At 44.6% G+C, this 19,327-nt stretch overlaps 1 protein-coding gene across 2 annotated transcripts; it reads left to right on the plus strand.

Annotated features, from left to right (window-relative positions):
- The first annotated feature begins 661 nt into the window (after window positions 1-661).
- On the plus strand, window positions 662-19,288 carry DDB2 (damage specific DNA binding protein 2). Of its 2 annotated transcripts, XM_037027920.1 has the most exons (10): window positions 663-1,024; window positions 2,151-2,287; window positions 2,664-2,855; window positions 14,512-14,657; window positions 15,933-16,032; window positions 16,121-16,298; window positions 16,626-16,768; window positions 18,194-18,358; window positions 18,509-18,554; window positions 18,865-19,288. In XM_037027920.1, the coding sequence occupies exons 1-10, from the start codon at window positions 898-900 to the stop codon at window positions 18,906-18,908; spliced, it is 1,278 nt and encodes a 425-aa protein (XP_036883815.1). In that variant the 5' UTR covers window positions 663-897; the 3' UTR covers window positions 18,909-19,288. The 2 variants fall into 2 exon arrangements, with proteins under 2 accessions (XP_036883816.1, XP_036883815.1); XM_037027921.1 differs by lacking the exon at window positions 18,194-18,358 and having other exon boundaries at window positions 662-1,024.
- The last annotated feature ends 39 nt before the right edge of the window (window positions 19,289-19,327 follow it).

A 19,327-nucleotide genomic window follows, 5' to 3' on the forward strand; every position in this document is an offset into this window, starting at 1 on the left:
CCCGACTAACCACAGGTCCAGCCTGGCTCGCCGCAGAAGGTGGGGTGCATCCGAACTGTCTTCTCTCGGGCCCGTGGAACAACGCAAGCTCGCCCCGGAGGCTCACTGTCCTGGCGTTTGGCTGGAGCCAGGGTATTAAGAACTCTAAGCCAGGTTGGCCCGCAGGCCCCCCAACGCATCATTACCCCGGGCAGACACTCCGTAGGATCGGGGAAACTGGCGAATTTCAACCACTCTTCAGAGAAGCTGACACTCTACTGAGCTGGGGGGATAAAAACACTCGACACGGATCACAAAAATTTACGGGCAGGAAGAGCCAGTCCCCACCGCACAGAAGTCTCTAGCTACCTACAAAGCCACCTTCCTGCGTAAGGATCAGCCGTAGCCAAAGCCCAAGCGCGCGTGACCACCAATTAAAAGAGAGAGAAGGCGGAGCCGACTCTTTGATTGGTGTATGGTCTTCGGACCCGCAGAGGCCTGGCAGCGTGGCGTCCGAAGAGGCTTCAAGTTGGGTGGCCTAGCACTGGCGGCCATCTTTGTTTTTGGCAAGTCGGCTGACTGGACTAGATCAGAGCCCGCACTTAGGGCGGGCCGTACACCTTTTCTCCAGGGAGCCCAAGATCTCCTCGGCGCTCACACTTCCCATCTACCCCCGCGCGCGCCGGGGGCCGCGCGCGCCGGCCTTCCCCCGGAGAGGCGGGGCCCCCCTCGGAGAGGGGCGGAGCAGGAACTAGAAACTAGTCTGGAAGCCGGGAGCCTGTTTGGCGGGAAGTTGGCTTGTTTGGCGGGAAGTTGGACTAGTTCCCTGGTCCCCGCCCTTTTTCTCCCTAGAGGCTTCCCTATCTTCCCTCCATAATCTCGGTTTACGGTAGAGTACCTCTTTGCACGGAGGACGCGATGGCTCCCAAGAAACGCCCAGAAACCCGGAAGACCTTTGAGGTGGCTTTGCACCCCAGGAGCAAGAGGAGCAGAAACCCCGGGGAGCTGGAGCACGAGGCCAAGAAGCTCTGTGTGAAGGGCCCCGGTACTGCCTACGCCTGCTGCTTTAATAATTCCGTCATTAGGGGATCTCACGCAGGAGGCTGGAGTGGGGGATGGGTGCTTCCTGAGGCTGAGGCTGTCCAAAGTTTCAGATGCCTCGGGCTGTGCATTTTGTCTGCAGGTCCCTTGACGTCATAGAATTTGGGCTTAACCTCCGTCCGGTGGCCAGACGAGGCAGATGAGTTCCATGACATAAGACACGACAGACTTCAAATTCCTTGTTTGTACCAGATTGCCATACGCGGGGGACTGCTTAAAATAAACCCACCTCATCTGGTGGCACGTGTAGCAGCAGGTCCTCAGTTTGAGTCGTGAGCGCCCTCACCGTCCTCCCTTCCTTAGAAAACAGGTTTCTCCGAGGTTTAAGGGGAATCGAACCTAGGGCTGTAAGGACTCAAAAGACTGGAAAGGGGTAGTCGATGAAGTGCGTGTGTTTGGGTCCCCCTCCACCCCCAGAAGAAAGAATTGCTTTCCAAGAGTCTGGATTCCTAGAGATCGGATCGTCAAATACACCTTGGCAATCCGGAGTGGCTAGATTCCAAGTCTAAGTGGGTCGACCTCCCCCAGAGTAGCCTAGTCTGTTTGGAGCCATGTCAGAGGCTCTGGTCTCACTGGTTTTCAGGAGAACAGATTAGACTTGGGGCCAGCAACTGTCTCCTCTACATTATGTTAATGTAGAACTTAAAGGTGCTTCTTCTCCCAAACGGTCATTTCTGTGCTAGAGGTGTGTGTGTGTGTGTGTGTTTTACTGTCCATTATGGGTGATTTTAAAATTGTCACCCAACCTTATCACAAGTTTTCCAACCCAAATTGACAAGAGTTCTGCATATACTTTATCCTTGTGTGTTTCTTTGGCTCAGCACTGAGGAACCCTGCAGAAGCATATTTAGTTTCACTTCAGAATTCCTATTTGGGGACAGGGACTGAATCCCTGCTCACCGTCTATTTCTTGTGCTGGATGAGACTGAGCAGACCATGGACAGGCCTTAGGAGGTGATGGCAGAGATTGGCTCTGCCGAATGGAACAACAAGGCTTTCTGGGATTTCAGCAGAAGAACCTTTCTTGAGTGAAATTGGAGAAGAAAATATGTGTCTGTTCTACTTGGCAGGTTCTAGCAAAAGATCTGACTCCGGCTGCCTTCCGGAGGGGTTGGCCAGCCTGCAGGTCCCTCCACGGTGCAGGAGCATCGTCAGGGCCCTCCACCACCGTAAGCTGGGCAGAACTGCCTGGCCATCGCTACAGCAGGTGAAGCGTTTCTGAAGTGCTTAAGGGTTTGCATGGTGCTTTTTTCACAACTGGATGCCCCCAAATTAGATGCTGAGTTGGTTCACTGTGTTTTCAGAGTAGTCAGATCACTGTCCACCTTGGGGTCTGGTCTACTGGGCACTCAGCCAGGTAGAGGTCTTAGGCTGTAAAGGTCCCAGCTGGAATGCGCTCTGCCCTTTTGCTTTCCAAGATTATTTCATGTATATTGCAAATATTTTCATGCACAGAGACAGGCAGTTAGTTTTCCTTTGGTGGGAGGACTGGGCCCTAGGGCTCATCTACGGAGGAGGCAGAGTTGGCAGTTTACCTGGGACTTGGGTTTTAATTCAACTCAGTTATTTTCTCTCTTTGTCAGGATCTCCAGCAGTCCTTTTTGAAATCTCTGGCTTCATACCGGATATTCCAAAAGGCTGCCCCCTTTGACAGGAGGGCCACATCCATGGCATGGCACCCAACTCACCCCAGCACCCTGGCCGTGGGTTCCAAAGGGGGAGATATCATGCTCTGGAACTTTGGCATAAAGGACAAACCTACCTTCATTAAAGGGGTGAGCAGTCCCTGGTCCAGATAACCGTGCGGAAGAAGCGTTGAAGGAGTGGAAAGTCGACCAGTGAAAAGGAGATGACTGGGATCGAAAGTAGCTGTGGGTATTTTCAAACAAGCAGATGGTGGTGATACTCAAATCTTTATTGGGTGCCTGCCCTGGGAAAATTAGAAGGTCTAAACTGTTGATCACCCACTAGTAAGTCATCACGTGGGATCTAAGCCTCTTCATAACTCTCGTCCTTGTCTTGTACTTTCGTGCTGCTGCATTTCCGCACTTCCTGTGCTTTAGCCACATGTGCTGTTTCTATTCCTGAAAATAGGTCTTTGAACTTGCTGTTCCCACTGGCTGCAGTGCTCTTTCCGACGGCCTCCTCGTGGTTGGTTCCCTCTTATTTTTCAGATCTCAGCTCAGTACACTTCTTCCGAGAGCGCTCAGTGACCACTCTGTCTACAAAGCAGCCTCCCCCCCACACGGTCACTCCCCGTCTCCCTGCTTCACCTTTTCCCCACAGTGTTTATTAGTATCTGGAATGTTTTACTTATTTACTTACTTTGCGCCCTGGAAAGTAAGCTCCACAATGGCAGGGACCTTGTCTTTCTGGCACATCACTTTGTCCTCAGTGCCTAGAATGATGTCTGCCCAGGGTGGCTGCATTATATTTGTTGGGTAAATGAGGGTCGTGGCGTGTGACTGGGTAGACGGCATGTGGACATACGCAATAACTAGCACTGTGGATGCTGCATGCCATGGAATGTGAGAGAAGGAAGACCCTCTCTCAAATTAGAATCTGTAGAGAAGGCTTCATGGAGGAGTGAGGAAGAATAACATTTACGTAAATGGAGATGAAAGGAAGAAAGGCAGAGTGTGTTTGGGACCAGGTGTGGTGTTGAGTTTTTAGGGACAGTCTTCTCCATCATGCTGGTGTTTATCATCAGTTGCTGAGGGGTGAAGGTGTTGGCCCTTCCACCAAAGAGAAGACCCTTAGCTTGCCTGGCTGGATGCTGACATTGGAGGGCTGTACTGCAGAAGGTAATGCTCTGGGTTTAGGGCAAAACCCACAACCTCACATGACTAAAGAAGCCAAACCAATAAAAGAATGATGTTAGGTGGTAGGGTCAGTGACATTAAGTACATTCACTTTCTTTTGTAACCAGTCTCTAGAAATGTTCATCTTGCAAATCTGAAACTCTGTACCCATTAGATACTAGCTCCCCGTTCCTCCGTCCCCCAGCCCTGGGCGGCCACCATTCTGTCTGTGGTTTTGACTGTCTAACTATCTCACATCAGTGGAATCATCCAGTGCTTTTCCCTTTGTGACTGGCTTATTTAACGGAGCAACTTAGAACTCAGTTTTCTGCAGGTTCGTCCACATTGTAGTACACATCAACAATGTCCTTCCCTTCTGACACTGAACAATGCCGTATGTATTTACCTCATTTTGCGTGTGCATTCATCTGTCAGTGGGTACTTGGACTGCTCCAACCTTTTAGCGATTGTGAATAATGCATCTGTGAATGTGGTTGTACAAATATCTCTTTGAGTCCCTGCTTTCAGCTCTTTTGGGTGCGTACCCGGAAGTGAAATTGCTGGATCATCCGGTAATTCTGTTTTTAATTTTTTGAGGAACTGCCATACTGTTCAAGTGGACCATTGTGACAGCACCACTTCATATTCCCACCAATAGTGTCCAAGGGGTTCAATCTGAAATGTCCTGGTTTTTCACGTCAGGAGCTAAACAAAATTAAATGTGCCGTGTAGCTAAATAAAACCCATCTGTGAATTGGATTCTGCTTCAGCTCACTGCTTTTCCATCTTTGGTTTAGAGACACGAGAGGCCAAGGACAAACCCAGGAGGAGGGTTAGGAGAGCCGCCCGTCAGAAACCGCCAGGTTAGGCAGGCTTGGGAAATTAGGGTTCGAGGCCTGAGATGGATGTTGAAGAGAACAAGTGCCCGGAGCCAGAAGAAAGGCAGCCAGCAGAGCGCTGTGCACAGAGTTCGGTGGTCTTCCTGCCCAGCTGGTGGGATAGGACAGGGAAGGGGCACTTTGAATTGAAGTCAGAACCAGAGCTCAGGCAGGAGGAGATTTATGTTGCTCCAGGAGTCCAAGGAATAGAGAAAACTCAGACAGAGCTAAAGGTGTCCCAGGGGAAGAGCCTCCTGACCAAAAGGGGAAACTGCTTTGAACTTGTGCCAGGCCAAGGCTTTGGGTTAACATCACCCTTTGTGATCATGTCATTTACGTGAAGTTTCCTCACACCACTGCGGACTGGTCTGGGCATTGGGACTTTGGGACTAGCAGGGAACTAGGTTGGTGTGGAAGAAGTGCATGGTGGTCTGGAGACCTGTCTGTTTGTACCCCCAGGTACTGACAGCGGAGAGTTGATTTGAGACCAGTGTCGCAGGGAGCAGCGGTGTCTCACTTTGTCATTTCTTTAGTCATTTGACCTTGGCTTTGATCTTTGTATCTTTCAGACCCTTGGCAAGGGAACGTGTATTGCGTTTTCAAAATGGAGATAAATTTTATTCTCATTATAGAATGATTCATGTTCATCATCAGAAACTCAGACAATACAGAGGAAAATATAAAGTAAATGTTACATGCAATTCCCACTTTGTACATCTTTCCGTGTATGTATACACTATTACACACACTCATATTTCTACTTGGATTATTGGGTAAATATTCTATCCCAGAATATTTGTGTATTACTTGTCATATCACCTTATACGAGATGATGACCGTTTAAAAATACCCTGTAATTTCCTTTTTAATTAAATGCCTTTGTTTTGGTATCAGGGTAAGGCAGACTTCATAAAAAGAGTTAGGAATTGTTCCCTCCTCTTGTATTTTCTGGAATAATTTGTGTAGAATTGGTACTATTCCTTAAATTTTTTGTGGGATTCACCAGCTAAGCCATTTGGGGCTGCAGTTTTCTTTGTTGGAAGGGTTTTAACTATATAGTCAATGTCTTTAATAGATAGAGGGCAATGCAGGTTACTGTTTCTTCTTGAATGAGCGAGGTGGTTTGTCTTTTATTTTTTTTATTTTATAAATGTACACAATTTTCTTTAAAGATTTTATTTATTTATCTTTAGAGGGGAAGGGAAGGAGAGAAAGAGAGAAATATCAATGTATGGTTGCCTCTCATGAGTCCCCTGCTGGGAACTGGCCTGCAACCCAGGCATGTGCCCGGACTGAGAATTGAACCGTGATCTTGTGGTTCACAGGCCCATGCTCACTCCACTGAGCTACACTAGCCAGGGCTAAGGTGGTTTGTCTTTTAAGTAATTTGTCTGTTTTATCTAAGTTATTGAGTTTGGCATAAAGTTGTTTAGAGTATTCCCTTATTATCATTTTAATGTCAGTATGATCTGTGGTGATGTCCCCTATCTTGTTCTTTTATTTATTTATTTATTTTCAGAGATGGAGGAAGGGAGGGAGAAAGAGAGGGAAACGTTGCTGCCTGACTGCCTCTTGCATGTGTCCCCTACAGGGGACCTGGCCTGCAACCAGGCATGTGCCCTGACTGGGAATCAAACCAGCAACCCCTTGGTTTGTAGGCCGGCGCTCAATCCACTGAGCCACACCAGCCAGGGCGACTTTTGCTCTAATACAACCATTTAACGCTATAAATTTCCCCCTAAGTATTTCTAAAACTGCATCTCACAGATTTTGTTCTATTTTTGTTTTTTATTTTTAGATTTTATTTATTTATTTATCTTTAGAGGGGAAGGAGAGAGGAAGAGAAACATCAATGTATGGTTGCCTTTCATGCATCCCCTGCTGGGAGTTGGCCTGCAGGGAACCGACCTGCAACCCAGGCATGTGCCCTGACTGGGAATCGAACCGCGATCCTCTGGTTCGCAGGCCTGTTATTTTTGTTTTTATTCAGTTCAAATAACTTCCAACGTCTTTATGATTTCTTCTTTGACCTATAGGCTATTCTGAAGTGTGTTGTTTAATTTCCAAATATTTGGGGATTGTTGAAATACCCCTCTATTTCTAGTTCTATTCTGTTATGAACAGAAAATATTTTACATGATTCCAGTTCTTTTATATTTTAAACTTATTTTATGGCCCAGCACATGAACTATGTTAGTGAATGTTTCATGTGCATTTAAAAAGAATATATAGCCCTGGCCAGGTAGCTCATCCTGATGGTTAGAGCATCATCGTGATATACCGAGGTTGCCGGTTCGATCCCCAGTCAGGGTATATAGAAGAATCAACCAATGAAAGTATAAATAAGTGGAACAACAAATTGATGTCTCCTCTCTAAAATCAATAAAATAAAATAAATAATTTTAAAAATAAAATAAAGAGAACATATATTCTGCTGTTTCTGGGTAGATTGTTCTCGAAATGTCAATTAGGTTAAGTTGGTTGATAGTGTTGTTCAAATGTTTTATATTCTTACTGATTTTCTGTCTCGTAGCAGTTACTGAGAGGGGAATATTGGAATCTCCAACTGTAAAGCTGTGGATCTGTTTTTCTTGAGTTTTCCCTTCAAGCGTTTGGAAACTATGTTAGGTGCTTTCACATTCAGAGTTCTGTCCTTCTGATTCACTGGCCCCTTTGTCGGTGTGAGACGTCTCCCTTTCTCCCTGCTGATATTTATTTTTCTGAAATCTTTATTCAATAATAATATATCCACTACCACCTTCTCATAGTTAATGTTTGTGTGATATATCTTTTCCCATTCTTTTATTTGTAAAACCTATTTGTGTATTTATATGTAAAATGGGCTTCCTGTACACAGCATTTAAAAAAATCCAACTTGATAATTTCTGGTGCTTAATTGGAGCATTTGACCATTTCCATTTAATGTAATTATAAATATTATTAGGTTTGTCATCTTGGTATTTCTTTCTATTTGTCTCATCTCTATTTCATTTTCTTTCTTTTTGCAACCAAAAGTTGAGTACTTCTTATGATTCCTATTATTACCTCCACCCTTGGATTATTATTTTTTTAAATATTTTATTTATTTATTTTTAGAGGGGAAGGGAAGGAGAGAAGGAGAGAAATATCAATGTATGGTTGCCTCTTGTGAGTCCCCTGCTGGGAACTGGCCTGCAACCCAGGCATGTGCCCTGACTAGGAATCGAACCGAGATCGTGTGGTTTGCAGGCCCGTGCTCAATCCACTGAGCTACACCAGCCAGGGCCACCCTTGGATTATTATACTTTGTTATACTTCTCTTTCCTTTTCTCTCATTTCCTGGTTGCTCCTGGGTTTACAATATACAGCTTCAACTTATCAGAGAGAACCTTCAAATAATTTTATACCACTTCAAATATATTAGAAGAACCCTACAACTGTATGTTTACTTCCATTTTCTCCCTTTTCTCCTTGTCCTGCATTTTATATTTAGATAAGTTAAACAACCTAACAAACAACACAGTATTATTTTTGCTTCATATAGTCAGTTGTCTTTTTGCTTTTTGCCAAATCTTTATTGAGATATAATTCATATATAATAAACTACAGATATTTAAAGTATACAATTTGATGAGTTTTGACATGTACACAACCATGAAACCAATTAAAATCATGAATGTACCCATTACTCCTGAAGTTCTCTAATGCCTGTTTATCATCTCTTTCTTCCTGCTGCTCTGTCCCCTGAGAACCATGGATCTGCTTTCTATCCTTTTTGATTAGTTTGCATTTTCTAGTCTTTTATATAAATGGCATTCTACAATATATACTTTTTTTCTGGCTTCTTTCACTTAGTGTAATTATTTGAGATTCATCTATATTTTTGTGTATGTCAGTAGTTTTTTTTCTTTCTGAGTAGTGGTATATTGATACACCACAATTTATTTATTCATTCACCTGTTGAAGGACATTTGGACTTTTTCCAGGTTTTGACTGTTGCAGAAAAAGCTGCTCTGAATATTCATGTACAAATTTTTGTGTGGATGTGTTTTTATTTTTCTTGAGTGAATACCTAGTTGTAGAATGGCTAGGCTGTGGGATAGGTATCTTTTTTTTTTAATACTCCACCTGAGGGGTATTTTTTTTTCTTTTTAAAAATATTTTATTTATTTATCTTTAGAGGGGAAGGGAAGGAGAGAGGGTGAGAAATATCAATGTATGGTTGCCTCTCGTGCGTCCCCTGCAGGGGAACTGGCCTGCAACCCAGGCATGTGCCCTGACTGGGAATTGAACCTTAATCCTCTGGTTCTCAGGCCCACACTCAATCCACTGAGCTACACCAGCCAGGGCCATTAAAGATTTTTTAAAAAAACAAACTTATGGGAAAAACCTAGTAAAAATCCATATATTTGCCATTTCCAGTGCTTTTTGGTTTTTTTTTGTGTGATCCAGGTGGCCTTTTGGTAATATTGTCCTTCCTTCTAACATTTCTTATATTGTCGATTGGTTGGTAATGCATTTTTTCCTTCTGTTTATCTTAAAAAGTCTTTCTTTTTTGAGGGGGTAGGGGAGAATATATTTTTGCTGGGTATAGAATTCTAGGTTTACAGGTTTTGCTGGTTTCAGCATTTTAAATAATGATACAAAAAGTTTGCTCTCATTCTTCTGTTTCTCTTGCCATGATCGCCCCCTTTTTCTCCTGGCTGCTTTAAAAATGATTATGATTTTCTCGGTGTCTTTTTCTATGTTTCTCCTCCTTGAAGTTCATTGGCTTCTTAGACCTGCCGGTTTACAATTGTCATCAAATTTGGAAAATTTTAAACCACTGTTTCTTCCAATAATTTCCCCACCTCTCCTTTTTCTGGGATTTCAATTACATATTTGTTAGACTACCAGCCAGCAATGTGCTGCTCATGATTGGAAGCATAAATCCATGTCATTGATTTTTATAGTTTGAGGTTTGAAATTTTTTTCCTACACAATCCTGTCATCTACAAATAATGAGAGTTTGATGTCTTCCTTTACCATTGTTATATTTTTTTTGCCCTAGTCCATTGACAAAGATATCTAGTTCACTGTGGAGTATTGGCGATGACAGACATTTTTATCTTGTTCTTGATCATAGAAGGCTTTTATATTTTTTCATTAAGAATGATTTCTACTACTTTTTTAAAAAATATTTTATTTATTTATCTTTAGAGGGGAAGGGAAGGAGAGAAATATCAATGTATGGTTGCCTCTCATGAGTCCCCTGCTGGGGACTGGCCTGCAACCCAGGCATGTGCCCTGACTAGGAATCGAACCGCGATCGTGTGGTTCGCAGGCCCGTGCTCAATCCACTGAGCTACACCAGCCAGGGCTTGATTTCTACTACTTTTTATTGTGGTAAAATATACATAACATAAAATTTGTCATTTAACAATTCTGCGTGTATAGTTCAATGGCAGTGAGAATATTTACATTGCTGTGCAACGATCACCACTGTTCATCTCCAGCATTTATTATCATCATCTTGAAATAAAACTATGTACCCTTTATTTTTTTTTAAGATTTTATTTCTTTTTAGACAGAGGGGAAGGGAGAGAGAAGGTGGGGGGAGAAACATCAGTATATGGTTGCCTCTCATGCGCCCCCAACTGGGAACTGGCTTTCAACCCAGGCATGTGTCCTGACTGGGAATCAAACCGCGATCCTTTGGTTCACAGGCCGGCACTCAATCCACTGAGCTACACCGTCCAGGGCCACTCTGTACCCTTTAAATGATGACTTATTATTGCCCTTTTCCCCAGCCCCTTAATCTGCTTTCTAACTTAATGAATTTGATGATTCTAGGTACCTCATATCAATGGAGTCAAACAGTATTTGTCCTTTTGGGTCTGGCTTCACTGAGCATAGTATTTTCTAGGTTCATTCATATTATAGCATGTATCAGTACTTCCTGCTCTTTGCAGCTGAGAAATATTCCGTCACACGGATACACCGCATTTGACTTACCCCTTCATCTGCTGAGGGACATTTGGGTTGTTTCCACCTTTTGCTGTGATTACTGTGGCTGTGAACAGTTTTGTTTGAAGATGTTTTCAGTTCTTTTGGGTATATACCTAGGAGCTTGTTTATTTTTAGAACTTGTTTGTTTTTAAAAACCCTTTATCATATGAAGTTCCCCTTTTATTTTTTATCTTTATTATTTTTTCATTACCATTTAGTCCCCTTATACACCCCTTCCTGCAGCAATCACTGCCCTGTTGCCCGTGTCCATGAGTCTTTTTTCTTTTTTGCTCAATCCTCCATCCCCAGCCTCCTCCCCCCACCACTAGCTGTCATCTGTTAAGTTCCCCTTTTATTCCCAGTTTGCCAAAAGTTCTTATTGTGAAAGATAATTCAGTTTCATCAAATACTTTTTTTGTATCTGTTGAGGTCAGTAAGCATATGATTTTTCCCCTTTATTCTAATAATGTGACAAACTAATTGGTTTCTTCTTTATTTGTTTTGGCTTATATCCCTTTTTTTCATTTATTTATTTTATTTTTTTACAGTTACAATGTATCTCTAGTAAGTAATACTGCTTTTTAAAACTGGTAAAAGCACATAACCTAAAATTTATCATCTGAACCGTTTTTAAGTATACAGTTCAGTAGTGTTTACTACATTCACATTGTTGTACAAAAAATCTTGAGAACGTTTTTCAATTTGTGAAACTGAAACTGTGTACCTATTTAATAACACTCCCCACTTCCCCTTCTCTCCAGCCCTTGGCAACCACAATTCTTTCCATTTCTATGAATTTGAACCACTTTAGAGACCCCTACGTTTTGATGGTTTTATTGCGGTTATGTAGGAGAATGTTCTTGTAAGAGATACAGGATAGGGCAAAAGTGGGTTTACAGTTGTGATTGCGTGAAACACAGGGTTTATATTTGTGTTGTTATTCGTTCATTTACACGCGAACGACTGTGAACCTGCTTTGCCCTGCCTTGCACACAGGCCAGTACTGGCCAGCGAGCGAGACCTCCTGTTGTCCACTCACTATCAAATCATTCTAGAGGATTAATTATTTGTGCTATTTTTGCAACTTTTCTGAGCTGGAGATAGCTTGAAAATAAAATTAAAAAAAAAGATGGATATTTTTTCTTAAATATTTAGTACGTTCACCAGTGAAGCCACCGGGATCTAGAATTTACTTTGCAAGAAAATTTTTAGTTCTAGATTCCGTTTTCTTCTTTGTCTTCTGTCATTTTGGCAAGTTTGTATTTTTCTAGGAATTTTACCCATTTCATCTAAATCTTCAAATTCATTGGTATAAGATTGTTTATGATGTCCTCTTACCTTTTAAAGTTTATGCTTTTGCTTTCTACTTTCTTTGGCTTTCGTCTCCTGTTAGTTTTACTATTTCTTGAGATGGATGTTTGAGTCATTGATTTTTGCCTTTATTACAAATAATGCTGCTATGAATATTTTGTATACAGGCTTTTGCATGAATACACATATTCATTTCTCTTGGGCATGATCTAGGGGTGGAATTGCTGGTAACTCTTATGGTAACTCTATGTTTAATTTTTTGAAAAACTGCCAGACTGTTTTCTGAAGTGTCTGCACCATTTTTCATTCTTTAAAGACGTGTTTTATATACATTTTCTAGTTGTTCTCAGCCAAAGGTTGGCCTGACACAAACTAACCCACCCCCACTGGAATCGTAAATCTCAGATATATCTCTTTTCTGTATTTTGTGCAGGTTTGTTACTGCTTCACAGTGCAAAATTTGGTCATAACCACTCAGTCCACCTTTGCTAGGAGAACACTCATGCATTTTAACTTGAAATGACTTTTCTTAAGATTTCATGTATTTATTTTTAGAGAGAGGGGAAGGGAGGGGGAAAGAGAGGGATAGAAATATTAATGTGTGGTTGCCTTTTACATGCTTGTCACTGGGGACCTGGCCCTCAACCCTGGCATGTACTCTGAGTGGGAATCCAACCAGCAAGACTTTGGTTCACAGGCTGGTGCTCAATCCACTGAGCCACACCAGCCAGGGCTTAACTTGAAATGTTTATGTGTGTGTTCACTACTAATGCTTTGACATGGGGCCTGTCCTTTTCTTGGAGTAAGGGTCCACTGATAGGGTGCACCTGGTATTTCATACACTGCACATGTAATGTATTCTATATGTGGTCCAGTTTCCATTTCACCAAAGTGGAAACATAACTTAAAGATAGTCCTGAAGCAACCCGATTACAGATTCTTTTAAAATTTTTATTATTTCCCACCCTAATTGTTTATAAGTATCTCACCCATGTTTAATTTGACAACTGTAATTTCAGCAATTTTTTAATCTAATTTTTCCAAAGCATTCAACATGGCTTTCACAGAAGTAACAATGGTCTTTCTTTTTGCATGTATTTCATCAGTTTAACTAAATTACATGTTTAATTGAATGTTTAAATGTTCAGTGTAAATATTTAATTAAATGTTTAATAAATTATATGTAATTAAATTACACATTTAATTGAATTCCATAATTACCGTATAATAAGAAATTGAACTGGCATATGCAGGTTTAAGAACAAACACAGCTAAGCCATGTAAGCACTGAACTCAACTGGTGGGAGCAGAGGGTTATCTTATTAGCATCAAGGGTTTGTCAGCCCCTGGACATTGGTTACAATGTTTATAGAGGGAATGGAACCTGCCAGTTAGCATGTTGAGTAAGCGAAGTGGACATTGTGCGAGGGACCTTGTGCAGGGACACGAGGCTGAGGTAGCAGCGCCACAGGGAGGCAGTAGAGAAGGAGCTCTTGGGCTGGTAGAATTCTGAAAACAGTGCCTGAGGCATAAAAAGCACTTACAGTAGTAAGGTTAAGCAGTGGGTATGATCATGACTGTTTTCACCATCATTGCCAGGGGTGTCTGGGAAGCATAGGAAGGAGCTCCCACCTGTCTCCTGCCCTCCTAACCCAGCCACCCTCAGAGACAAAGCTCTCCTAAAGAGAGCACTGTGCAATAAACTATCGTACATCCACCTGCTGGAGTACTCGGCAATACGGCTGAACCAGCTAGAGGTGCACACAGCAACTTGGATGTATTGCAGGGGTATCGTGTGGAGTGAAATGAAGGAAGCTGGTCTCAAAAGGCTGCAGGCTGTAGAATCACTTACACAACAGTCTATCAAAGGCAAGACCATAGCGATGGAGGACAGATCAGTGGTTGCCAGGAGTTAGAGGTGGGGGGAGGTTCAACTACAATGGGAGAGCATGAGGGAGTTTTGGGGGATAGTGGGACTGTTCTGCATATGTTAAATTTTATACAACTGGTCCTGGGTGGTGTGGCTCAGTGGATTGAGTGCCGCCCTTCAAACCAAAGAGTTGCTGGTTCAATTCCCAGTCAAGGCGCATACCTGGGTGCGGGCCTGGTCCCCAGTAGGGGGCATGTGAGAGGCAGCCACACATTGATGTTTCCCTCTCTTTCTCCCTCCCTTGCTCTCGCTAAAAAATAAAGTACCTAAATAAAATCTTTTTTAAAAAAGATAATTTTAAAAAATTCATAGAACTGTATACTCAAAACAACCACATTTACTGTATGGTAATTTGGAAAATAAAATTAAAACTAAAACTTTGAGAAATAAAGAGCACAGTGGAGAGCGTCGTAGGGTCTAGGCGTGTAAACTGGCATGGCCCCAAGTGCCGCCTGCTGGTACTTCTCGGGGGCAGAGTATGTGCACTAGACCTCGTCCTCCGCCTTGGCCATCATCACTCACCTGCTCTTCTCTCCTGTGTTAGATTGGAGCTGGAGGGAGCATCACTGGGCTGAAGTTTAACCCTCTCAACACCAACCAGTTTTTCATCTCCTCAATGGAGGGAACGACTAGGCTGCAAGACTTTAAAGGCAACATTCTCCAAGTTTATACCAACTATGGCACCTGCAAGTGAGTAGTTCAGCTACTGGGGGAAGGGACTCCTAGGCTGTCAGTGCAGTTCTGGTGAGAGCATCCAGATCCCGCTTCTTCTACCCAAACCTGGTGCAGGGGAGTAAGGAAAGGTGTGAGCCACTCTCCATCCTTCCACCTCCTTCTCAGACTCTTTCTTGAGCTGCTCTTACTCCGGTCCAGGTGGGCAGTGGGAGAGCAGTTCTGGAGCCTCTGCCCTTCTCAGCAATGGAAGGGCTTCGGCTCTCCCCTAAGTCCTTCATTCCCGTATTCAATGTGACCTTGATTCTCACTAGACAAGTCAACAGGGCATTGGCCTAGCTAGCTGCTGAAAGCATGGAGCAGGAGATGAGAACTTAAACTTCATTCCCTGCATCCGCTGGGGTGTAATGGCCTGGCCAGTTCCATGATGGAAGCTTAAATGGATAAAATCGTGTCCATTAAACACTTTGGACTCCCCAAGAGCAAGTGGTTGTAGAAACTATGAGATACTTGTCACTTTGATTTCAAGCCAGAGACACACCCCTGCTCCCTCAGGAGTTGAGGGTGTGAGAGTCTAACTAGCCCTGGATGCTGTCCTGGACTGCCCCACAGGGGTACGAAATACACGTGCAGTCAGGACACGTGAGGACAGACCCAGCTGTAGGTTTCTCTTCCACAAGAAACTCTCCCTCTGGAAGGTGTTTATAAGGGATACAAAAGGCGGTGTAGCAAGGACTTGAGGGTTTGAGCTCTCCTGGTTGGATATTGGGACCCCTGAAGCACTCCCCTCCCCATGTCCTTCATCCTCAAGCCTCTGGGTTGGGTGTGCTTTTCCCCCTAAATGCTCAGAAGGGGGCAGAAGTTCCTTTCTAGCCAGCTCGGAGGAACAGAGCTGGGCAGTCCCTATTTGGTTTGTCATCTCCTTTGGCTCAACAGGTGGAGAGCAAAGAGACAGAATCATAAAGGGGTCTTTCTCAGAACCCAGGGCTGCATGGGGCATGCTAACCTGAGGACTTGCCTTATAGCCTTGAGGTCTGGCTGCTTCAGGGGCTCATACTAGCTGAGGATCCCAGGCCCAGCAGACAAATTTTTGAGCCCCATCACTCCATACCATCTGTCTGGGTGGTAGACAAGTCTAGGCATTCTTCCCGGGAAGCCTGTGGCAAAAGTTATTCATTCATTCAACAAATATTAATATTGACTGTCTGTGTGTTAGATACCAGAGCTACGACAGTGGATGCATGGGCCTTGCCTCTGTCCCCAAGAACCTTACAGCACAGTTTTTCCTTCCAGCTTCTGGTTTTGCAGCCTGGATGTGTCTGCAGAAAGACGCGTGGTGGTCACGGGAGACAACGTGGGGCACGTGGTCCTGCTGAACATGGACGGCAAGGAGGTGTGTTCTCCGGAGCCCGGAGCCTCTTTCCCTGCCTTACCCCCGGCCTTGTTCTCTGCCCCGACCTGAACCAAGCTTTCCTCTGCAGCTTTGGAATCTGAGAATGCACAAAAAGAAAGTGACCCATGTGGCCCTGAACCCGTGCTCTGATTGGTTTCTGGTCACAGCCTCTGTAGATCAAACAGTGAAAATCTGGGACCTGCGCCAGGTTAAAGGGAAATCCAGCTTTCTCTACTCGCTGCCGCACAGGCATCCTGTCAATGCAGGTGGGCTAGACTCTTCCTTGCTGTAGACCCTGCCTACCCCACCCCTTCCTGGGCTTTCAGTCCAAGTTCAGAAGCCGCCAGGTCAAACCTTTACCCCTGACAGCATCTGCCAAGCTGACGTCTTGGAACCTTTCTGACTCTAGCTGCCCCCATCAGCTGTGGAGTCTCTAGAATACTTTTGTTCACAGCCCAGATTTACCTCCTCCCTTCCACCCCTGTCTGGAGAACAGCGGGAGGGAGGTTGTCCCTGTAAGAGAAGGCCTGTGAAGGCTGGGACAACGGGAGATCCGTGGCTCCTTCAGCTCAGGGGCTTTTTTCACTTGCCAGCTCATTTCAGTCCCGACGGCGTCCAGCTCCTGACCACCGACCAGAAGAGTGAGATCCGGGTTTACTCTGCCTCCCAGTGGGACCGCCCCCCGAGCCTGATTCCACACCCTCACCGCCACTTCCAGCACCTGACACCCATTAAGGTGAGTGACAAAGAACTGTGATCGAGGGTGGGGACAGATCAGGCCTGCCCAAGGTGGAGAGAGGACAGGAGCAGCCTTTCCTTCCATATCTCTTCCTGCCCTGACACAAAGCAGTCTCTTGTCCCCTGGACCTCTCTGCTCCTTTTGTCCCACTTCTGCAATCCCATTTTGAGGGTTTTTATTTCTCTGATAAGCTGTTTTCCTGAGTTTTTTTAACCCAGACCTTGTCTCCTTGCCGAGGGCATTTTCTAAGATCCTGACCCTCTGCTTTGCCCTCTGTTTGTTCTTGGGCATACAGTTGATCTGCAAGCCAACCTTAGCCTGCTTCTTGTTAACAGCTTCTCTAGCCTCACTCCCCATGGCTTACGGTCTTCAAGTCCTGAGGTTCCTTCCCGCCCAAGTCCCTAAGGAATCGGAACGCTGCCAGTTCTCCCCTTTCCTGTTTCATATTCTGTTGCAGAACCACGGCCCTGTGCTGTGGTCAGTGCAGCACACTGACCAGCGTCAGGCAGGCATGCCCCTCTGGGTTAGAACCTTGGGCGAATGACTTCCATTTTGGATTTCGGTTTCCCTGTCTATATGAGGGGAGTAATGGTATCTGACAGGGTTGCTGTGAGGCTGAATCAGTACACGTAGAGCATACGCCTACCACCTGGCAAGTGCTCAGGAAATGGAGATGATTTAGTATTAGAGTGGCCCCCACACACCTCAAATCAAATCCAAGTTCTTAATAGCACCAAGGTCCTTCACGTGTGGGCTCCTCTGTTGCCATCTCTCACTTCATATCCAGTGAAGCCAACTTACAACCTCCCAAGGGTGACCTGCGATTTACTTCCCAAGCTTTACATGTATTACTTCTTCCTTCCTGCTTACCTTATCTTTCCTCCTTGAAAACTTCCTTGAGAAGTTTCTTAGGAAAATCCCATCTGTCATTCCAACAGCTGTTCACATTTGCTTTGAGTGGGATGTCTGGGGAACATAGGTTTCCTTCCCTTTTCAGCCACGGGCCACCTTCTACTTGACACTCACCATGCATGTTGATGGAGGTAGTGGTGGGTTACGTATGCCCTATTTGGTTTTGGTTACCAAAGACTTTTTCCGTTGTCATAGGGTTACCTTTTTGGTTAATGTCTGGGTCAGGCTCATGTTAAAACATTAATCAGTTGGTATGATCTCAACAAATGCAAGAGACAAGGCCTGAAGGCGTCCTAAGGGCCAGCTGGGAATTTGAAATTTACAATGGTAGATGTATACAACTGAAAACTGTTCTTTTCACAACTGAACACTATTCTTTTCGATTTGTGTAGATCTTAGCTCCATTATTAAATTGTTGGCAACTGTATTAACAATTGTTAGTGGCAGCGAATACTTTTGAAGTCCTTTTGTTCTGCATTTACTCTCGTGACCAGCTTTTCCATCTCTTAGGCAGCCTGGCATCCTCGGTACAACCTCATTGTTGTGGGCAGATACCCAGATCCTAATTTCAAAAGTGGTACCCCCCATGAATTAAGAACAATTGATGTCTTTGATGGAAGCTCAGGGAAATTGATGCATCAGCTCTATGACCCAGAATCTTCTGGTATCAGTTCGGTGAGGTTTGGGCCCTCAAATGATGGGAGGATGCAGGGAACTCAACCTACCTCATTGACCAGAAATTATCAGAAATGAGTCCTTGTGTGCCCTCCTGATACCTTCACCTACCCCACCCCACCCCTCATGCTTATCCCCTTGTCTCTGCAGCTCAATGAGTTCAATCCTATGGGGGACACGCTGGCCTCTGTGATGGGTGAGTGAAGTCAGTTGTATCTCAGAGTGGCCAAGCCTGACCCTGCTCCCCAAGGCTCAGTGCAAGCCAACCCCAGCTCAGCCCTGCCCCATTCACTCCAGGGTAGGAGTCAGTGAAGAAGATAATCAGGAGACAGTGGTCTTTTCAGCCTAGGCCCTCCACCCTTCTCGCTTTGTCTTGGTCACAGCAATGCCTGGGTGCTGTCCAGTTCCCTGGTATTTCCTTACCAAGTTCTACGTTCCCTGGTTCAGCCCCAAGCTCTGAGAGACTGATAGTAGAATGCAAGCCAGACTGGTCTCACTCTTCCTAGGTTATCACATTCTCATTTGGAGCCAGCAGGAAACAAGGATGTAGAAATGAGAGACATTAATGAAGGTGTGCTCCAGGCAAGGGCTTCGAGCAACATGAGAACAAGTCCTGCAGGAAGAGGTGGCTATGTGTCAAAGGGCCAAAGGTATCCGAATCTTAGGGTTGGAACAAGGATGCTGTGGCAGGGACACGGTGGGGCTGGGGCACTAGTATGTTACTGTTCTGGACTTAGCCCTGGAAACTCCTCCAGAGTTGGTGGCCAGCTGCCCCAAGGCTCCCTGCTATATCTAGCCTGGAACCAAGCTTCTCCTGGAGCCAAGGTACTTTTCTCCTCTCTGACGTGTGCTGGCAGAGTGATCAGGTGGTGGTGGGTGTTTGATTTGTGCCCCCAATTGACATGACCAATAAAGCTATACTCAACCAAGCTTCCAAGTGGGTCTTCCAGCACTGACCTGGTCAGAGCA

This window comes from Sturnira hondurensis, unplaced genomic scaffold (assembly GCF_014824575.4).
Source record: "Sturnira hondurensis isolate 20B ecotype Veracruz unplaced genomic scaffold, ASM1482457v3 Scaffold0019433, whole genome shotgun sequence".
NCBI lineage: Eukaryota > Metazoa > Chordata > Mammalia > Chiroptera > Phyllostomidae > Sturnira > Sturnira hondurensis.